The 18,785-nt window shown below is 45.4% G+C and overlaps 1 protein-coding gene across 7 annotated transcripts in view; it reads right to left on the bottom strand.

The window, feature by feature from the left end:
* The window catches only part of LOC144615232 (uncharacterized), a 49,154-nt gene extending 35,264 nt beyond the window's left edge, over positions 1-13,890 (bottom strand). For 4 of the 7 annotated variants that reach the window (XM_078442115.1, XM_081794872.1, XM_081794873.1 and 1 more), the window contains exons 1-4: positions 9,130-13,890; positions 7,802-8,772; positions 5,463-5,534; positions 125-196 (exon numbers count right to left, since the gene is read on the bottom strand). In XM_078442115.1, the coding sequence (XP_078298241.1) occupies positions 125-196; positions 5,463-5,534; positions 7,802-8,772; positions 9,130-13,875 (5,861 nt within the window). In that variant the 5' untranslated portion in view covers positions 13,876-13,890. The remainder of the gene's footprint in view (positions 1-124; positions 197-5,462; positions 5,535-7,801; positions 8,773-9,129) is intronic. The other 3 variants (XM_081794871.1, XM_081794874.1, XM_081794875.1) reach the window with 1 other exon arrangement.
* Positions 13,891-18,785: the final 4,895 nt, after the last annotated feature.

The raw sequence follows: 18,785 nt of genomic DNA, 5'->3' as shown, positions 1-18,785 counted from the left end.
CTATAGAGAATTATAGAATTCTACTGTTAGAAGAAATTGTTGCAATTACCCAATTTGAACCCTGTATTTTTTAATAAATAATATAACTAAAAACTCATAATAAATGATGAACTGATTAACTTACAAATACTGGAGGGATAGCAGGCCTTCAAATGTGTCTTTATGTAATTCGGTCAGATAATTGTCCCTGAGAATTCTGCAAAATGAAAAGGTCATTTCTGGGTCAAAATGCAAAAATAACTACAACTATTTGCTACACAGGACCGCTAGATGTGAGAGAAACCTGGGTAATGGTGCCACCAAATACACTAATTCTTATTTAATGTAGGGATGGTGATCTCTGCTGTTTGATTCAAATCTTTTCTTCTCACATACTCCTTTGTCTCTCCCTCTCTCTCTCTCTCTCTCTCTCTCTCTCTCTCTCTCTCTCTCACACACACACACACACACACACACACACACACCCCTATCCACTCTTCACACCAAAATGTACATTTAATGCCTACTCTCTGGATCACAAAATCTCTGTTAGAACCCAGCCCTGAGTGGCAAAAACATGGACAGAACTGCCACTTCCTCCTCTCTTTTCCCAAATTTTATTGTGGAAGCCCTATTTATAACCATATCAGTGCTACAAGTAAAGCCATCTAATTTTTTTCCCCATCTAAAAAATATCTGTGAGAACTAAAAATGTGCATAAAATGCACATAACATAAATGCTCAGTTTAATAAGTATAGAGTAAATACCCGTGTAACACTATTTGTTCATTCTACTGTTGGTGGATACTAGATTTTTCTAATTTTTAGTTATTATAAACAGTGCTGCTTTGGACATTTTTCTGTTTATATCCTAGTACACATTTGCCTAAGTTTCTCCAGGATTTAACAGGGGTACAAAATTGTCTTCCTAAGAGGTTGTGCTATTTCAAGCTGGCAGATTGAAACATGCCAAGTCTCTACCAAACTCCAAACTCCACCAAAGTCCCTAAGGATGATTAGAAAAGATACAATTAGAAAATCCACAACCTTAGCTCAAAGCCAAGGGAGTAGCTCTACAAACACTCCCCACCAGAAATGCCTTGGAGCCACCTACAGGGTGATTAGCTGGGATACTGCAGTAGGACCAAGGACAGCACATCAACCCCACATCCTTCCTCCTTGGATCTGGCAGCAAAGGGTGTTTTCTTCCAGGCAGGAGCCATTGGTGTTAGAAGGGGGCAGGGTCCCAGAACCCTGGAGGAAGGGTATACACTCTGACTAGCCATTAGAAGTCACCTCCCACCTCTTCTTTAACTCTCAGGGGGACCTGTCACCAATAACAAGCCCCGTGGTTCATTTCACCTCTTCCTTAGGACCAGAAAACAGAAGCAAGTCAAATCTCAACTACAAAGATAAATTGCACTCAGGAATGACCAAATGGAGTGAGAAAGCCAATTCTATTCAGGACAGAAAATAAAAAACAAATATAACAGCTTATAGTCAATGACACAGTTAACAGAGAAAACACAAAAGGATTTGAGAATACCAACATTAATGGGGCACCTGCGTGGCTCAGTCGGTTAAGCATCCGACTTCGGCTCAGGTTGCAGTCCATGGGTTCAAGCCCTGCACTGGGCTCTGTGCTGAAGCTCAGAGCCTGGAGCCTGCTTCCGATTCTGTGTCTCCCTCTCTCTCTGCCCCTCCCCAACTTGCACTCTGTCTCTCACTCTCTCTCTCTCTCAAAAATAAACAGTATACAAAATTTAGAATGGCATCATTAATATATCCTCAGACAGAGGTAAACAGTACATCTAATAAAAAGAACCAACTCAAGATTATATGAATGAAAAGTATTATCATTAGTAAAAAACTCAGTCTATGAGCAGCAGAAACGGTCGTTGAATAAATTAGAAAACTTGAGAGATCTGGCCACTGATTTCTTACCAATACTTGAAATTCTATGTATTTATTATATTTACATATTTGTTTTTATATTATATATTTGTAAACCCCTTGACAAGTGGGATATTTGGTCAGTTTTGTTCTTGGGCTTATATCCCTGGCATGTAAAACAGTTCCTGGGACATAGGAGATGCTCCATAAATATTTGTTGAATGAATTCAGAAAGTGACAGGTATCAATTTGCAAATATACTACTTTTAATTAAAACAAATCATTCATTTATCATCATTTATGAGAATAAGTACAACTTCACAGGAAAACAAATGTCTTTCTCCACCTCCGCCCCAATTTGTGACTCAATCTTTTGAGACAAGAACCTTTTGAGAATTTCATAAAAGCTATGGAATGGACCCTTTCCCTAGAAAACTGCACTTTCTTGAATACGTGCAAAGGTGTGCATGCGATTTCAATTTGCAGACCATCCCTTTAGGGCTCAGGTCCGTGAATAGAATGGACTGAATTTGTGGGTGCCAAACTTGGATGGGAAATAGAATCACATCTCTATTTTCACAAACCTCTAACTAGAATTAGCATTTCCTTCCATTATGAATGTAGGCAACAAACCACAGATTAGTGTAGTTAATTTGGTCCCCAGCAGAAATCAGATATTTTCATATCACATATTTGGCATGGATATCTCAAAATATCATTTATTCTCATCAGTACCTTGAAGTTATAATAGTTAGTAGGCGTACCATTATATTTTGTTATTTAATATTCTAACAGAAGCAGATTTATTGCTATATCACTAATCTTTTTAAAAATTTTTTGAAAACTCTATTTCCACATAATTTCCTTTTCCTATATATTTTAACTTATTATACATTTGAAAACATCATCCCAAGAACATAAGCTTCTGCAGATCATCAATACATATATAGAAGGGTGCCTGGGTGGCTCAGTCTGTTAAGTGTCCAACTTCAGCTCAGGTCATGATCTCACGGTTCGTGGGTTCGAGCCCCACATTGGGCTCTCTGCTGACAGATCAGAGCCTGGAGCCTGCTTCCAATTCTGTGTCTCCCTCTCTTTCTGCCCCTCCCCTGTTCATGCTCTGTCTCTCAGCAATAAATAAATGTTGAAAAAAATTTTTTTTAAAATTTGATATATAGAAAAAAAGGTTAAAAATCCTGCCCCAGGGGACTATTGACCCATAGTTAAAAACTTCTGTCTTACAAGGCATAACCCTCAAGCTGAATTAGAAATCATCAAATCTTGGGGCACCTGGGTGGCTCAGTTGCTTAAGTGTCTGACTTCGGCTCAAGTCATCATTTCACAGTTTGTGGGGTCGAGCCCCACATCAGGCTCTGTGCTGACAGCTCGGAGCCTAGAGCCTGCTTTGGACTCTGTGTCTCCCTCTCTCTCTGCCCCTTCCCTGCTCACTCACTCTCTCTCTCTCTCTCTCTCTCTCTCAAAAATAAATAAACATTTAAAAATTTTTTAAGAATCATCAAATCTTACCAGATTCATCTTCTAGTATATAAACTACCAAATACACGCTTTTCAAAAAATATTTTTTTAATTTCAGTTTATTTTTTTTAATAGGTAATATATATTTGCATGGCTCAGAATTCCAAAGGTATATAATACACAATTCAAAGTTTTTCTCCTACCCCTGTCCCTCAGCCTACCCACTCTCTCCACTCTCTCTTGTTCCTTGTGCCAAATTACTTTCATTTTTCTTACAAGTTTGGGAAATAAGATCTCCAAGTTAGATACTATCATGAGAAAATATAAACTATATATAGTATTTAAGAAATTCATAAAATTCATAAGAAAACAACTACCTTGTTCTACCATTTGTCCCTTACCAGTAAGGTTATCAGACTAAGGGGCAGGGGGGAATCTACTTTAGGGGGATCATAATCCCTACATTTAGATTACTATGACTGTTATGTCTTTTATTATTAATTCAGAAGTCATTTATGACTTATCTACCCAAGTTGAACTAATGATATGACACACAATCTGTCATGAAAAATGCCAGTCAGTTACTTTGAGTATAATATTGTTTCCAAAATTACTTGTGTCTACACTGACTTTTTCTACAAATCAATTTAAAAAAAAGATAACAACAAAATTGGCAAAGGACAGAAAATTCAGACAAGAAACACAAATGCCCAGGAAACATACAGAGATATTTAAATGTATACGTAATCAGAAAAATTCAAATTCAGAAGGGACCCATTTTATTCACCCACCAGATCAGCCAAGAAATGGAGAATATCCAAGAGTGGGAGGGTAGGAGGAAATGAATGCTGTCATGGTGTATGGATTGGTGTGTAAATTGGCACACCTTTTTTGAGGGCAATTAAAATTGTATATATCGACATCGTCTTCATCCCAACAGTTCCATTTCCAGGGATCTATTCTACAGAAATACCCACCCACGTACACAAAGATGCATGTATGAGGTGGTCCATGCAGCAATGCATGTAATAAGAAAACTGGACACAGCCTAAACATCCATCAGGAGGGGAATTACTAAATCGTAATACACTCATACTATGGAATATTATGCAGCAGCTTGCATGGATGGGGTAACCCTCTATGTACTGGAAGAAAAAAAGTCTAAGACATACCACGAAGCAAAAGAATCGAGTTGTAGGATGTTACAATTTATGTAAAAAAAAGATAAGAAACTCACACAACAAACCTATTTTGCTGTAAATATGTATGTAGGCAAATGCATGGAAAAAGGTCTGGAAGGATATATACTAAATCCAGAGTAGTGGCTATCCCAGCAGTGGGGGGATTAGAACATAAGGCAGGTGTTCACTAGATCTGTTATTTCATCAAAAAAATTTTTTTTAATGTTTATTTATTTTTGAGACAGAGAGAGAGAGGGAATGAATGAGCAGGAGAGGGGCAGAGAGAGAGGGAGACAGAATCCGAAGCAGGCTCCAGGCTCTGAGCTGTCAACACAGAGCCCAACGTGGGGCTTGAACCCACGAACCGTTGAGATTATGACCTGAGCCGAAGTTGGACACTTAACCGAATAAGCCCCCCAGGTCCCCCTGTTATTTCATTTTTATATATTGAGACTATAATCACGTATTCCTTGTATAATGGAAAATAAGTTGAAATTGATTCTAATTTTAAAGGGAACCTGCCAAATTTAATTTTTAAAATAAACACAGATGGGGCGCCTGGGTGGCTCAGTCGGTTAAGCGGCCGACTTCAGCTCAGGTCATGATCTCGCGGTCCGTGAGTTCGAGCCCTGCGTCGGGCTCTGTGCTGACAGCTCAGAGCCTGGAGCCTGTTTCAGATTCTCTGTCTCCCTCTCTCTGACCCTCCCCCGTTCATGCTCTGTCTCTCTCTGTTTCAAAAATAAATAAACGTTAAAAAAAAAATTAACACAGAATTGCAATCGGTAGAGGTCGAGTTGGGATATGGAAGGGGAAACACCTTTCCTCAGAGCTACTGACTTCAAAGTTCTGGACCAAGAAGGACCTTAGAATGCAGTTAGTTTTTTTTTTTGTTTTTTTTTTTTTTGTATTCGTATTTGGAGAGAATATACTCACAGTTTCTCAGCCCAACGGTATCCCTTCCATACATTTTCATCAATGTGAGAAATAGAGTTTCCTTGGAAATTTCTGTGAAGAAACACAGTTCAGATCCTTGAATAGGTAGGAAAGGAATGAACAGAATAAATAAAAGAATCACTGGCAACCTTGTGGGGAATATTCCAATGCAGTAAATGCCAACTTTCTAATTTCCGCGGCTATCAGCATCCCAGGTGGTGCAATTAATAAAGAGATAGCGTGGGGCCACTGGCACAAACAAGCCAGCTCCTTAGAACCTGAACTTCCTATTTGTTCCATTCCTTGGGTAGATAACGCCTGTTAATTACTCTGGAGATAAGTATTTTTTTTCCCCAAATCACTTATGTGTCTAAAATGGTTCCTTCCACAAATCAATGAGAAAATAATAATTCAACGAAAAAAATGGTAAAAAATTTACCATTATCAGCAAACAAATGTAAAGAAGCCCTCTACTGAAACCTCTCTAGGTGTTAGAAGGATAAGGGAAGTTAGAAATTAGAATAACTAACATGGAAAGATTTCTTAGACATATTGTATAGGGAAAAGCAACAAATCACTGGGCAAGGAATTAAAAAGTATCCCCTCATTAGGAAATTAGGAAAAAATGCAAAGGAAAGAGATGGGAAGGAAGGACACACACCAAAAAGGTGACAGGAGTTATCTTATGAGTGGTAGGGAGGGTGGGGTGGGATTTTCACGTTTTATCCTCTATACCTGTGACATTAAAAACAAAAAAAAGTATCCATGATAATTCATGTATCCATGAATTACACATGTTTAAGAGAAGCTATTAAATGCCTGAGGTTCAGTTTCAACCGCTAACTCTGCGTATGACTTTGAATCTTTACCTTTAGTTTTGTCCTCTTCCCTCAGCAACAGCTTACCTGGTCAGTTTATATACACATTTTTTTCAGGGGAGTCAGGAATAAATTCAAAACAGATACCCATCTGCCCATGTGCCTGGTGGACATTTCCAGTCAACCTGAAGCCTTCTGGTTGCTCTGTGTTCCCTGGTAAAAGATGCCTCAACTTCCATCATTCTCCTTATCTGGGACAGAAGTTTCAGAGTAATATCTGAGTTTTCTCTTTCCCGTGCACACCCCACCCGCGACTGTCATCAGTTAGTCTATCTTGTCACTTCCTCCTTTGCAGTGCTCTCAAGGCTTTTCTTTCTACTCTTTTCAGCCACTCTGAGTCGGCCCCTTGTTACTTTATTCCCAGGTTTTGTTAGAACATTCTATCTGGTCTCGCTGGATCAAGCTCTCCTCTCCAGATCGGCCTATATGGGGAACTGAAAATAATCCTGTTTCAGCGTTCTGTATATCTCATGCTTGAAAACTTTCAATGGCTCTCTATAACTCAGAATCTAACGTTCAAACCTCTCTAGCTGATAGTCAAGGTTTCTCGTAATTGGATCTTTAACTGCTTAACCTAATTCTTAATTCCTGATCATTCCTGCAGCCGTGCCTTTGCCTAGACTTATACCCATTTTTTCTCTATTTAACACATCAGAGCCACTCTTTAAGTCTCAGCTAAAGCGTTAGCTTATCCATGCAGCTCTCCCTGACCTCCATACTCCGCTGATTACAGAGTCTGCTGAATTCCAACACCCATGGTACCTCTTTTAGTACTTAATTACATGCCACCTCCCTTTTTATGACCATTTCCTTTCTTCCCACCTGTCATTTCATGTTCTGAAGACGATTTCATCCTAGTGTGGCGCCCATAGTACTTACTCTTGGGTTGGGCCCAAACTGAGTACTGTATGTGGAAGGCCGGGCGTCAAAGATGAGGTCTGGGGAATCAAAATAATAACAGCGAACACTCATATTTCGCCAGGCACTGATCCAAGTGCTTCATATGTATTACCTCATCTAGATCTCACCATAATCCCATGAGATGGTAACTATCATAATTTCCATTTCACAGAAAAGGAAACTGAGTCACAAAGCTAATAGATGACAGACCTCGGCCCAAACGCAGGCAATCTAGTTCCAGAATCTCTACTCTTCACTACTCTGTTGTATCCTATTATAGAGGATGGAGCAAAAATGGGAGAGTAGAGGTTAAGGAATGAAATAATGGGGCTAAAAATTGGATAAGGAAAAAGAATAAGGACAATTACAAGTAAAAGATTGCAGAAGGGCGAACAGTAGTAAAAAGGAAAATGAAGATAAGGGATAGTTGACAAAGAAAAGGTAAAAACAGAAAGTCAGTCAACGTGGTTGGGGAGATGAGGAAGGCCCAGGGCGACATTGAGGAAGAGACTGCCATGTCAAGCAGGAGGCAGAGAACAAACAAGTAAAGGCGATTCTTACAAGATGGTGAAGGTGCCGTTGTAGGTGTCGGGCTCCAGCACGGGCACTCTGCGGAGCCTCTGCTGTGGGCTGAGACCAACACACGACAGTGTCTCCTCTTTGCAGGTACAGCGCTCACATATTTTGAGGTCTGTGGTGGCATTCTGTTCTGGTTGCCAAGTTAAAGTTGTGTATGCCTTTTCTGAGGTATACTTTACAAAATGCACCACAGGATGTTCAGTTGTTGGAGGAAAACCTGTCTCAAATGACTCTGGTTGCTGACTTACAGGAATTTCTAGGTCCATAGGTGGAACCGTGACTTCAGTCAGGTTTCGATGTTGACTCTGAACCTGTTTTGGATGTGCAAGTGTCACCTCAAGGTCCTTTGGGGGAGGAGTTGTAGTCTTCTTCAGGGTTGTCGAATGTTCAGCCTCTGTAATAGGTTCTGGAGTTATAGTAAGCTCCACATGACGAAATGGGATGATGGGTGATGCTGGATGCTGACCTTGATCCTTACTTGGAGTTGGAACTGTCACTTCCTGCTGGAATGGATATTGAACTACAACCTCCTTAGGTGGCTCTGGAGGCTGAGTTGGGGTGTCTCGCATGGTTGGAGAAGGTTCAGTCTCCACACTGGATCCTGCAGTTACAGTAAGTTCCAGGTCCATAGGTGGAACTGTGACTTCAGTCAGGTTTGGATGCTGACTCTGAACCTGCTCTGGATGTGCAAGTGTCACCTCAAGGTCCTTTGGAGGAGGAGCTGTAGTCTCCTTCACGGGTGTAGAATGTTCAGCCTCTGTAGTAGGTTCTGGAGTTATGGTAAGCCCCAAGTCCACACGATGAGCTGTGACACTGGGCAATGTTGGTTGCTGACCTTGATCCTTACTTGGAGTAGGAACTGTCACTTCCTGTTGGGACGGATACTGAACAACCTCCTTAGGTGGCTCTGGAGGCTGGGTTGGGGTCTCTTGCATGGTTAGAGAAGGTTCAGTCTCTGTAGTGGATTCTGGAGTTACGGTAAGCCCTGGGTCCAAAGGTTTAACTGTGACTTTAGTTAAGGTTGGATGCTGAATGTGCTCTGAATGTGGAAATGTCACCTCAAGGTCCTTTGGAGGAGCGGTAGTCTGCTGCAGGGCTGAGGAATGTTTAACATCCGTAGTGGGTTCTGTAGTTACAGTAAGCACCAAGTCCAAAGGCTGAACTGTTACATTAGGTGACGATGGATGACGAGCTTGATCCAGACCTGGAGTTGGAACTGTCACCTCCTGAAACAGTGGAGGCTGAACTACAACCTCCTTAGGTGGCTCTGAAGGGTGACCTGGGATCTCTTGCGTGGTTGAAGTTTCAACCTCTGTAGTGGGTTCTGGAGTTATGGTCAGTTCCAGGTCTAAAGGCTGAACTCTGACTTCAGTCAAATTTGGATGCTGAGCCTGGACCTGCTCTGGATGTGGAGGTGTCACCTCAGTGTCCTCTGGAGGAGCTAGAGTCTGCTGCATGATTGTAGACTGCTCAGCCTCCACAGTAGGTTCTGGAGTTACAGTAAGCTCCAGGTCAGCAGGCTGAACAGTAACATTGGGCAAGTTTGGATGCTGAGCTTGCTCTTGTCCTAGAGGTGGAACTGTCACCTCATTATGGACTGGAGGTTGTGCTACAACCTCCTCAGGTGGCTCTGGAGGCTGAACTGGGGCCTCCTGCTGGGCTGGAGGAGTTTCTGCCTCCTTAGAGGGCTCCGGAGGTTGAGTTGGAGACTGCTGCAGAATTGGAGATGGTTCTACCTTCTCAGGGGCCTCTGAAGGCTGAGCTTGTACCTCCTGTTGTGTTAGAGAAGGTTCTATCTCCTTAAGTGGCTCGAGAGGTAGAGATAGGGTTTCCTGCTGGACTGGAGATGGTTCCACCTTCTCAGGAGGGTCTGAAGGCTGAGGTGGGGCCTCCTGCTGTGTGGAAGGTTCTACCTCCTTAGGGGGCTCAGGGGATACAACTGGGGCTCCCTGCTGAGTTGGAAAAGATTCTGCCTCATTACCGGGCTCTGAAGGCTGAGCTGGGGGCTCCTGAGGTGTGGGAGAAGGTTCCACCTCCTTAGGGGGCTCAGGGGATATAGCTGGGGACTCCTGGAGGACTGGAAACTGAGCTGGGGCCACCTGCTGGGTTGGGGACTCTGCCTCATTAGGGGGCTCTGAAGGCTGAGCTGGGGCCTCCTGCAGTGTGGGAGAAGGTTCTACCTCCTTAGGGGGCTCAGGAGATACAGCTGGGGCCTGCTGGGGGACAGGAGACTGAACCAGGGCCTCCTGCGGGGTTGGAGAAGATTCTGCCTCATTAGGGGGCTCTGAAGGCTGAGCTGGGACTTCCTGCTGAACTGGAGATGGTTCTACCTTCTCAGGAGGCTCTGAAGGCTGAGCTGGGGCCAGCTGGGGGACTACAGACTGAGCTGGGGCCTCCTGTTGGCCTGAAGCAGGGTCCACAGCCTTAGGGGGGTCTGGAGTCTGAGCTAGGACCTCTTGTTGGCCTGGAGAAGACTCATCTTCAGGGGACTCTGGAGACTGGGAAAGATGCTTGGACTGAGCTGGAGCAAATTCAACTTTCTCAGGGGGAATAGGAGATTGAGCAGGGACATCCTGCTGCACTGGAAGATGTTTAACCTCCTTAGTTGCCTGGGGACTTAGGAAAATCCTCAGATCCACAGGTTTACCTGTGATATTAGGCAACACTGGATGCTGATCTTCACCTGGACCTGGAGGTGAGAATGTCACCTCATGCTGTACTGGAGACTGAGCTACAACATCTGTAGAGGACCCTGGAGGCTGAGCTGGATGCTCATACTGAACTGGAAAAGACTCGACCCCCTCATTGGGCTTTGGTTGCTGAGCTGGGACCTCTTGCTGGATTGGAGAAGGTTCTATACTTGCAACAGGCACTTGAGGCAGAGCTGAGCTCTCCTGCTGGCTTGGAGAAAGTTCAATTTCCTCAGGAAAATCTTCGGGTGGAGTTGAGACTTCATGCTGGACTGGAGAAGATTCCACATTTTCAGGGGCGGCTGGATGCTGATGTGGGACCTCCTGCTGGATTGGAGAAGGTTCCAACTGCTCAGGGGACACTGCAGACTGAGCTGAGGCCTCTTCTCGGAGTGGAGAAGCTTCAACCTCATTAGTGGATTCTGAGGTCATGGTAACTGAGGAATCCACAGGTTTAACAGTGACATTAGGCAACAGCAGGAGCTGAGCTTGATTCTGACCTTGAGGAAAAACTGTTACCACCTGATGCTCTGGAGAGTGAGCTGGGGCCTCCTGTTGGGTTGGAGAAGGTTCAACCTCACCAGAAGGCTCTGGATGTTGAGCTGTGGCTTCCTGTTGAGTGGCAGAAGGGTTAATTTCCTCAGAGGTCTGTGGATGCTGACTTGGGGCCTCCTGATAGGTTGCAGGTTTAACTTCCCCAAGGGGATTTGGATGCTGAGTTGTGGCCTTTGACTGGGCTGGAGAAGGCTCAGTCCCCTCAAGGGGCTCTGGATACTGAGTTGGGGTCTCTGGTTGGGTTGGAAAAGGCTCACCCTCCTCTGATGCCTGAGGATACTGAGCTGGAGCCTCCTGCTGGGTTGAAGATTCAACCTCCTCAGGGGTCTGTGGATGCTGAGCTGGGGACTCCTCCTGGGTTGTAGGTGGTTCACTCCCCTCGGAGGCCTGTGGGTGCTGACCCTGGCCCTCCTCCTGGAGAGGGGAAGGTTCACCCTCTTCCTGGGCCTCTGGAAGCTGAGTCGGGGCCTCCTCCTGGGTTGAGGATGATTCACCCTCCTCAGGGGCCTGTGATTGCTGAGCTAGGGCCTCCTGCTGGGTTGTAGAAGGTTCAACTTCTCCAGGATATTCTGGATACTGAACTGGGGTCTCCTGCTGTGTTGGAAGTTTCTCCTGTGTGGTAGATTCTGGAGATTGCGTTGGAGTCTCCTGTTGGACTGGCAAAGATTCAACCTCAGGGGACTGTGGAGGCAGAGTTGGGGCTTCATGCTGGGTTTCAAAAGGTTCCACATTAAGAGGCACTGAGGGCTGAGCTATAGTCTCGTGCCGAACTGCAGAAGGTCCCACCTCTGTAGTGGGTTCTGCAGTCATGGTAAGCTGCACATCTGGAGGTTTCACACTGACATTGGGCAGGTTTAAATGTTGATCATGGTAGTGACCTGGAGGTGAAACTGTCATCTTATGATGCCATAGAGGTTGAGCTGGGTGCTCCTGCTGGGTTGGAGAAGGTTCCACCTCCCTGGAAGGCAGCTCTGGAGGCTGAGCTGGTTGCTCTTGCAGGGTTGCAGAAGATTCTATCTCCCCTGGAGACTGAGCTGGAGTCTCCTGCTGGGTTGAAGATTCTGCCTCATTAAGGAGCTCTGCAAGCTGAGCTAAGGCCTCCTCCTGGGTTGGAGAAAGTTCAGCTTCTCCAAAACGGTCTGGAAGCTGAGCTGGGGGTTCCTGTTTGCTTAGAGAAGGCTTACCTTCCTCAGGAGGCACTGAAGGCTGAGCTGGGGTCTCCTGCTGCCTTAGAGAAGGATCAATCACCCCAGGAGGCTCGGAAGGCTGACCTGGGGTCTCCTGCTCACTTGAAGGCTCAACCTCCTCTGGAGGCTTACCCGAGGTCTCTTGCTGGGTTAGAGAAAGTTCTGCTTCCTCAGTATGTTCAAGAGGCTGAGGTGGGGCCTCTTGCTGGGCTATAGAAGATTCAACACCTTTATCAGGCCCTGGAGTTGTGGTAAATTCCACATCTAAAGGCTTACCTATAACCCTGGGAAACATTAAATAATCTGGATACTGACCTAGAGGTAGAGATGTCACCTCATCACTTACTGCAAGTTGAGTTAAATACTCGATAGGGAACTCTGGAACTAGAGTTGGGGCCTCCTGCTGGACTGGGGTAGGTTCAACCTCCTCGAGGCGCTCTGCAGGCTGAGGAGGGGCCTCCTGCTGGACTGGGGTAGGTTCAACCTCCTCGAGGCGCTCTGCAGGCTGAGCAGGGGCCTCCTGCTGGACTGGGGTAGGTCCAGCCTCCTCAGGGTGCTCCGCAGGCTGAGTTAGAGTTATGGTAAGATCCAGAGGTTTAACAGTGACATTGGGGAAGCTTGGCTTCTGAGCTTCACTCTGACTTGGAGATAGCACATTTACTTCATGATGTGCTAACAGTTGAGATATGATGTCCTTAGATGGCTCTGGAGGCTGAGCAGGGGCCTCCTGGGGGGTTGGAGAAGGTTCCACTTCCTCGGGGGCCTCTGTAGGGTGAGCTGAGGCTTCCTGCTGGACTGAAGAAGGTTCGACCTCTTCAGGGGTACTTGAAGGCTCAGCTGGGGCTTCTTGTGGGTTTGCTGAATTTCCATCCTTAAGGGACTCTGGACGCTGAGATGGAGCCTCCTGCTCAAGTAGAGATGGTTCTGTCTCTTCAGAGGGCTCTGGATGCTGAGCCTGAGCCTCCCCTTGGGGCAAAAAAGATTCAGCTTCCTCAGGGGACTCTAGATGATGTGGGGTCTTCTGCAAGGGTGGAGGAATTTCAGCCTCCTCAGAGAAGTTTGGAAGTTGATCTGGTCCCCCTGGGAAACCCATAGGTAGGTTCTCCTCAGGATACAGGAGACCCATATTGGAATCAAATGACTGGTGATCTTCGGCCTGATCTAAACCTACAGTTTTAGTCTTACTTTTGAGATGAGGAGGCGGAGCTATGGTCTGATTCTGATCCCAACCTGGCACTGGAACCACCTCTGGGAGCCTTTGATGCTGGGTTAGCTGGTCATTCAGATCCTCATCTGGCCCTGGGGGTAGTTCTCCAAACGAATCCGTGTCCAGCAATGGAACCAAAGTCTCGGTCAACTCCTTAGGCGGGGCCAACATCTGGGCTGGAGCAGAGGACCCCAGGTAATTAAAGCCCCCCGGCTCAGCTGGGGGTGTAAGTGCCTGGGGCGATTCGGGCGGGGGATCAGAGGAGTGAGAAGACCAGGGCTCAGCCGCCTCCAGGGGGTCGGAAGTCAGCTGGGCAGGGTCCAGGGCCCACTCCGGAGGCTGAGCTGCCTGGACCAGCAGCCACAATGGTTGCCACATAAAGAGAAGCAGTGGGGCCAACAGGCGCAGCCGGGACATGACACGCGGAGGCTCCGGGGTGCAGCGACCCAGGCGAGTGGGGTACTGGCGCTGGGCCCTGAGCGGGAGCCAAACCATTATGGCAGCCCCATGATGCGCACGCGCAGTTAGCAACTGTGCGCCCTCCCCGCCCACGTCCCACCCTTTATTTATGATGTCTTTATTTACGCCACCTTTATTAGCTCCCTGGAGATGGGCTCCGCACCAGCAGAGCGGGCCCTTTTCCCAGAATCACTTGGGGCCCAGGCCTCCCTCCACCCTGCAAAGGCCACCACTCCCCCCCCACTCCCCCCCTCCCCCCTCCCCCCCCCCTCCCCGGCCCGGGGCTGCTCACAGCAAGGTAGTACTTGGACTCAGATCTGGGTGGCCCCGCACTCCCGCAGCTCTGAGGGGTGGAAGGGTGGGGGAGTGGAGCAGAGCTTCCAAGGAAGCCACAGGACCTGGCATCCTGGGAAATTAAAAAATGCTAGTCCAGCTCTAGCAATTTGAACTCTTGCTCTTCAAAGCTTAAATCCGAGAGACGTTCTTCCTCCCCCTGGCCATACTGCTTCCAAGAAAAGTAGCTGACCTGCAAAATAAGCACCAGTTAGGGCGATGGGGAGGAGAACACACTTCACAGTCAGATATTCTAAAATGTTGCCATTTCCTCTAAATTCTCAATACCCATGGCTGATTATTAATTCACCACGCTGTTAGATGGGGGCCTACCACTGAATCTGCGATGGCCCCTAAATGTCTGTAGGAGGAGTTTGGGGGGAGTGCTAAGCAATTCATTCTGGGAAAGAGGGCCGGAAACCAATTCTAGCCCTTTATTTACACTGGGTGGGAAAACTTCCCCCATCTCATCTTGACTGGACATAGCCATTGATCTAGAAAAAGTAACAAGGCCACTTTTCAGAGGTCCACTCTGTGCGCCCACATGGAGAAGGCACTTAGGATGTTATAGTCAGCGTGTTAAACAATTTTCTTGAAATACTGCAACTAGCACTCAGTTTACTTCCTTCACAGCCCCTTTTCTAATGTATTTTTAGTCCTTGCTTATGGTCTGGCACAACCTCTAGCATGTAAAATGCAAGAGAGAGGGGGTTTTTATCTTAATCCCAATGTCTAGCACACAGGAATAGTTTTTATATGGAACTGATTCCAAGACTGGCCTCATGCAGGAATGGATCTGTTGCTATAATCAGGTTTCTGAAATCTTTAGCATCAATGCTGAATCTTTTTCTCATCTTTTCACCTTTTTCAGGAAGCTAGACTTTTTTTTTTTAATTTTTTTTTTCCTGAGAGAGAGAAAGCGTGAGCGGAGGAGAGGGACAGAGGGAGAGACAGAGAGAATCCCAAGTAGGCTCCACGCTCAGCACAGAGCCCGACGTGGGGCTGACCCCACAAACTCTGGGATCGTGACCTGAGCCAAAATCAAGAGTCGGATGCTCAACCTATGGAGCCACCCAGGCACCCCAGGAAGCGAGACTTCTCAAAGCCTAAACTTGGAAACGTCTGAAGTTTCCTCGACTGGTTTGATTTAGATTCAATTAACATTATTATTTTGCACGAAAAATCTTCCAGTGCTTTTTCAGAAAGTAACCATCTTCTCTTTCTCCACTCTCTTCCCTTCAAAACAAACTTTGCAACTGTGGGGTGAGTGAAATATTCAGAAATCGAGGGGCGGCTGGGAGGCTCAGCTGGCTGAGTGCCTGATTTCGGCTCAGGTCATGATCTCGCAGTCTGTGAGTTCGAGCCCCGCGCCGGGCTCTGTGCTGACAGCTCCGAGCCTGGAGCCTGCTTCAGATTCTGCGTCTCCCTCTCTCTCTGCCCCTCCCCAGCTCAAGCTCTTTCTCACTCTCAAAAATAAATAAACATTAAAAAAAAAAATCTAAAAAAAAAATTCACAAATCTAGCCCCAAATTAAGCTCTCAATGAGCTGAAACACATTTTTGCTTTTTTTTTTTTTTTTTTTAACATTCTGTATGTGGCACATTACTATTTTCTTTTAGAAATTATTTTGGCGGGGCGCCTGGGTGGCTCAGTCGGTTGGGCGGCTGACTCCGGCTCAGGTCATGATCTCGTGGTCCGTGAGTTCGAGCCCCGCGTCGGGCTCTGTGCTGACAGCTCAGAGCCTGGAGCCTGTTTCAGATTCTGTGTCTCCCTCTCTCTCTGACCCTCCCCCGTTCATGCTCTGTCTCTCTCTGTCTCAAAAATAAATAAATGTAAAAAAAAAAATTTTTTTTAGAAATTATTTCGGCAACTTCATCCCTAATTCAGGACATCCATGTGAGTGATTTACAGAAAAGTTCTTCAGCAAGATATTCACGCAAGATATATATGAGATGCCGACATCTGGGTGATACATCCTATTTGAATGGCATAATGGTTTCAAACGCTGTAGTATAATCACATTTAAGGCCATAGTTACTCTGTTCCCAAATCCTTGAGATTCTGTTTGAGGGGAGCTCTAAAAGGCTTGTGTCCTCTCCTATGTCCACAACTGTGGCAGTGCTCTGATGAAATTTGCTCTCCAAATTTCAAATAAGGGGTCAGAGCCAAGGGTCAGGACTTCAGGAAAAGCCCCAGAAATCCCCTGCAGTCAAAAGCAGTTTTTGAGTTTCACATTTCCCAAAGGATGATAGAGCTAATGCCAAAGTCTTCCAAATTCTGCTGGTTGCTTTACATTATGGCTACAGTGGCTATGTCACCCTTGAACTTTAATCTCCACATACTTGAATTAAATCCTGCAGCTCGTCTTCAGTACTGGCATCTGTGATCTCTTCACAGGGTCTGTATTCCACAGCTATTTTACCACTTTCTGAAATAAAGTGAATAAGGATTGGAAAAAAAAAAAAAAAAAAAAAAAGAGGGCGCCTGGATGGCTCAGTCAGTTAAGCGTCTGACTTCAGCTTAGGTCATGATCTCATGGTTCATGAGTTCAAGCCCCATACTGGGGTCTCTGCTGTAAGCACTAGAGCCCACTTCAGATCCTCTGTCCCCCTCTCTCCGCCTCTCCCCTGCTTACTCTCTCAAAAATCAACATTTAAAAAATAAAGTTAACAAGATCAATTCAGAATTTTCCTTGTTCTAAAACTAGCTGTATACAATGATAGCACCCAATAACTAGACATTCTTTTTATTTATAAAAGCAGAAAATAAAAGCATTTCCCTAGAAGTTTTCTCATCTCACACTTCAGTTTTTAATCATAACTATGTGTGAAAAAATACACATGAAGTTAACAACTGTGTAGTTCAAAAACGCTATCATCTTAAGAGATAGGAACTAAGGAATAATGACACAGGAAGTTAAAACTATGGAAACAACAATGTTCAAAATCAGATGACTAGACAGTAAGGCATTAGGTAGAGGTCAGTGTGAGTTCTGGAATACAGACCATGGACTATAGCTGATACTTCATGTTAGAAACAAGGCAAGTGTCTACTCCCCGGAAACAAAATCCCACCAGATACGATGAACAATGCTTTGGAGGGAGAGGGAGGGGGAGGGGGAGGGGGAGGGGGAGGGAGAGAATGCGCTTGGACAGTTTATTGGCAGAAATGGCCCATGTCCCTTATAGACAATACAATTCCCCTTAAGGCAAAGTACAGCTACAACATTTTGATCGTGTACAAGGGATACCATAGCATGTTAGGGAGAGGTCAGCAACCCAAAGGTTTAGTTTGGTTCTTAAAGGTTGTTACTCAGAATTGACAGCTAATGGAGATTCTACCTGATGACCAGGGAAGTCAACTTTCACTGCAAGAGCTGTCCAGGCTGGAAGCCTGAGACCAATCCAGGGTCAACTCTTATGGGCAAATAAGGCCTCTGAAACTTAGCTAGGATTTCTCAGTCTCTAAGCCTGCAAGACTGTGAAGCGGCGAGGGCGGGGTGGGGGCGGCAATTGTTTGGGGACTCGTTACTAATTATAAAATTCCCTTGGAGCACAGCCTGTAACATTCACACCATCGTAGAACTCAATAGAGAACACAATCGATGCTATTCAATAGCCTGACCACTTTCAAGGTTCACAAAAATATAGCTGACCCTAATATAAGAATCATATTCATGGCACAAAAACAGACACATAGACCAATGGAATAGAATAGAAACCCCAGAACTAGACCCACAAACGTATGGCCAACTCATCTTTGACAAAGCAGGAAAGAACATCCAATGGAAAAAAGACAGTCTCTTTAACAAATGGTGCTGGGAGAACTGGACAGCAACATGCAGAAGGTTGAAACTAGACCACTTTCTCACACCATTCACAAAAATAAACTCAAAATGGATAAAGGACCTGAATGTGAGACAGGAAACCACCAAAACCCTAGAGGAGAAAGCAGGAAAAGACCTCTCTGACCTCAGCCGTAGCAATCTCTTACTCGACACATCCCCAAAGGCAAGGGAATTAAAAGCAAAAGCGAACTACTGGGGCCTTATGAAGATAAAAAGCTTCTGCACAGCAAAGGAAACAACCAACAAAACTAAAAGGCAACCAACGGAATGGGAAAAGATATGTGCAAATGACATATCGGACAAAGGGCTAGTATCCAAAATCTATAAAGAGCTCACCAAACTCCACACCCGAAAAACAAGTAACCCAGTGAAGAAATGGGCAGAAAACATGAATAGACACTTCTCTAAAGAAGACATCCGGATGGCCAACAGGCACATGAAAAGATGTTCAACGTCGCTCCTTATCAGGGAAATACAAATCAAAACCACACTCGGATATCACCTCATGCCAGTCAGAGTGGCCAAAATGAACAAATCAGGAGACTATAGATGCTGGAGAGGATGTGGAGAAACGGGAACCCTCTTGCACTGTTGGTGGGAATGCAAATTGGTGCAGCCGCTCTGGAAAGCAGTGTGGAGGTTCCTCAGAAAATTAAAAATAGACCTACCCTATGACCCAGCACTAGCA

Source organism: Panthera onca (assembly GCF_046562875.1).
Source record: "Panthera onca isolate mPanOnc1 chromosome E1 unlocalized genomic scaffold, mPanOnc1 haplotype 2 h2.Chr16_ul_8, whole genome shotgun sequence".
In the NCBI taxonomy this organism is placed as follows: Eukaryota; Metazoa; Chordata; class Mammalia; order Carnivora; family Felidae; genus Panthera; species Panthera onca.
Note: the sequence above shows the minus strand (reverse complement) of the source record. Positions and strands in the feature narration are given on the sequence as shown.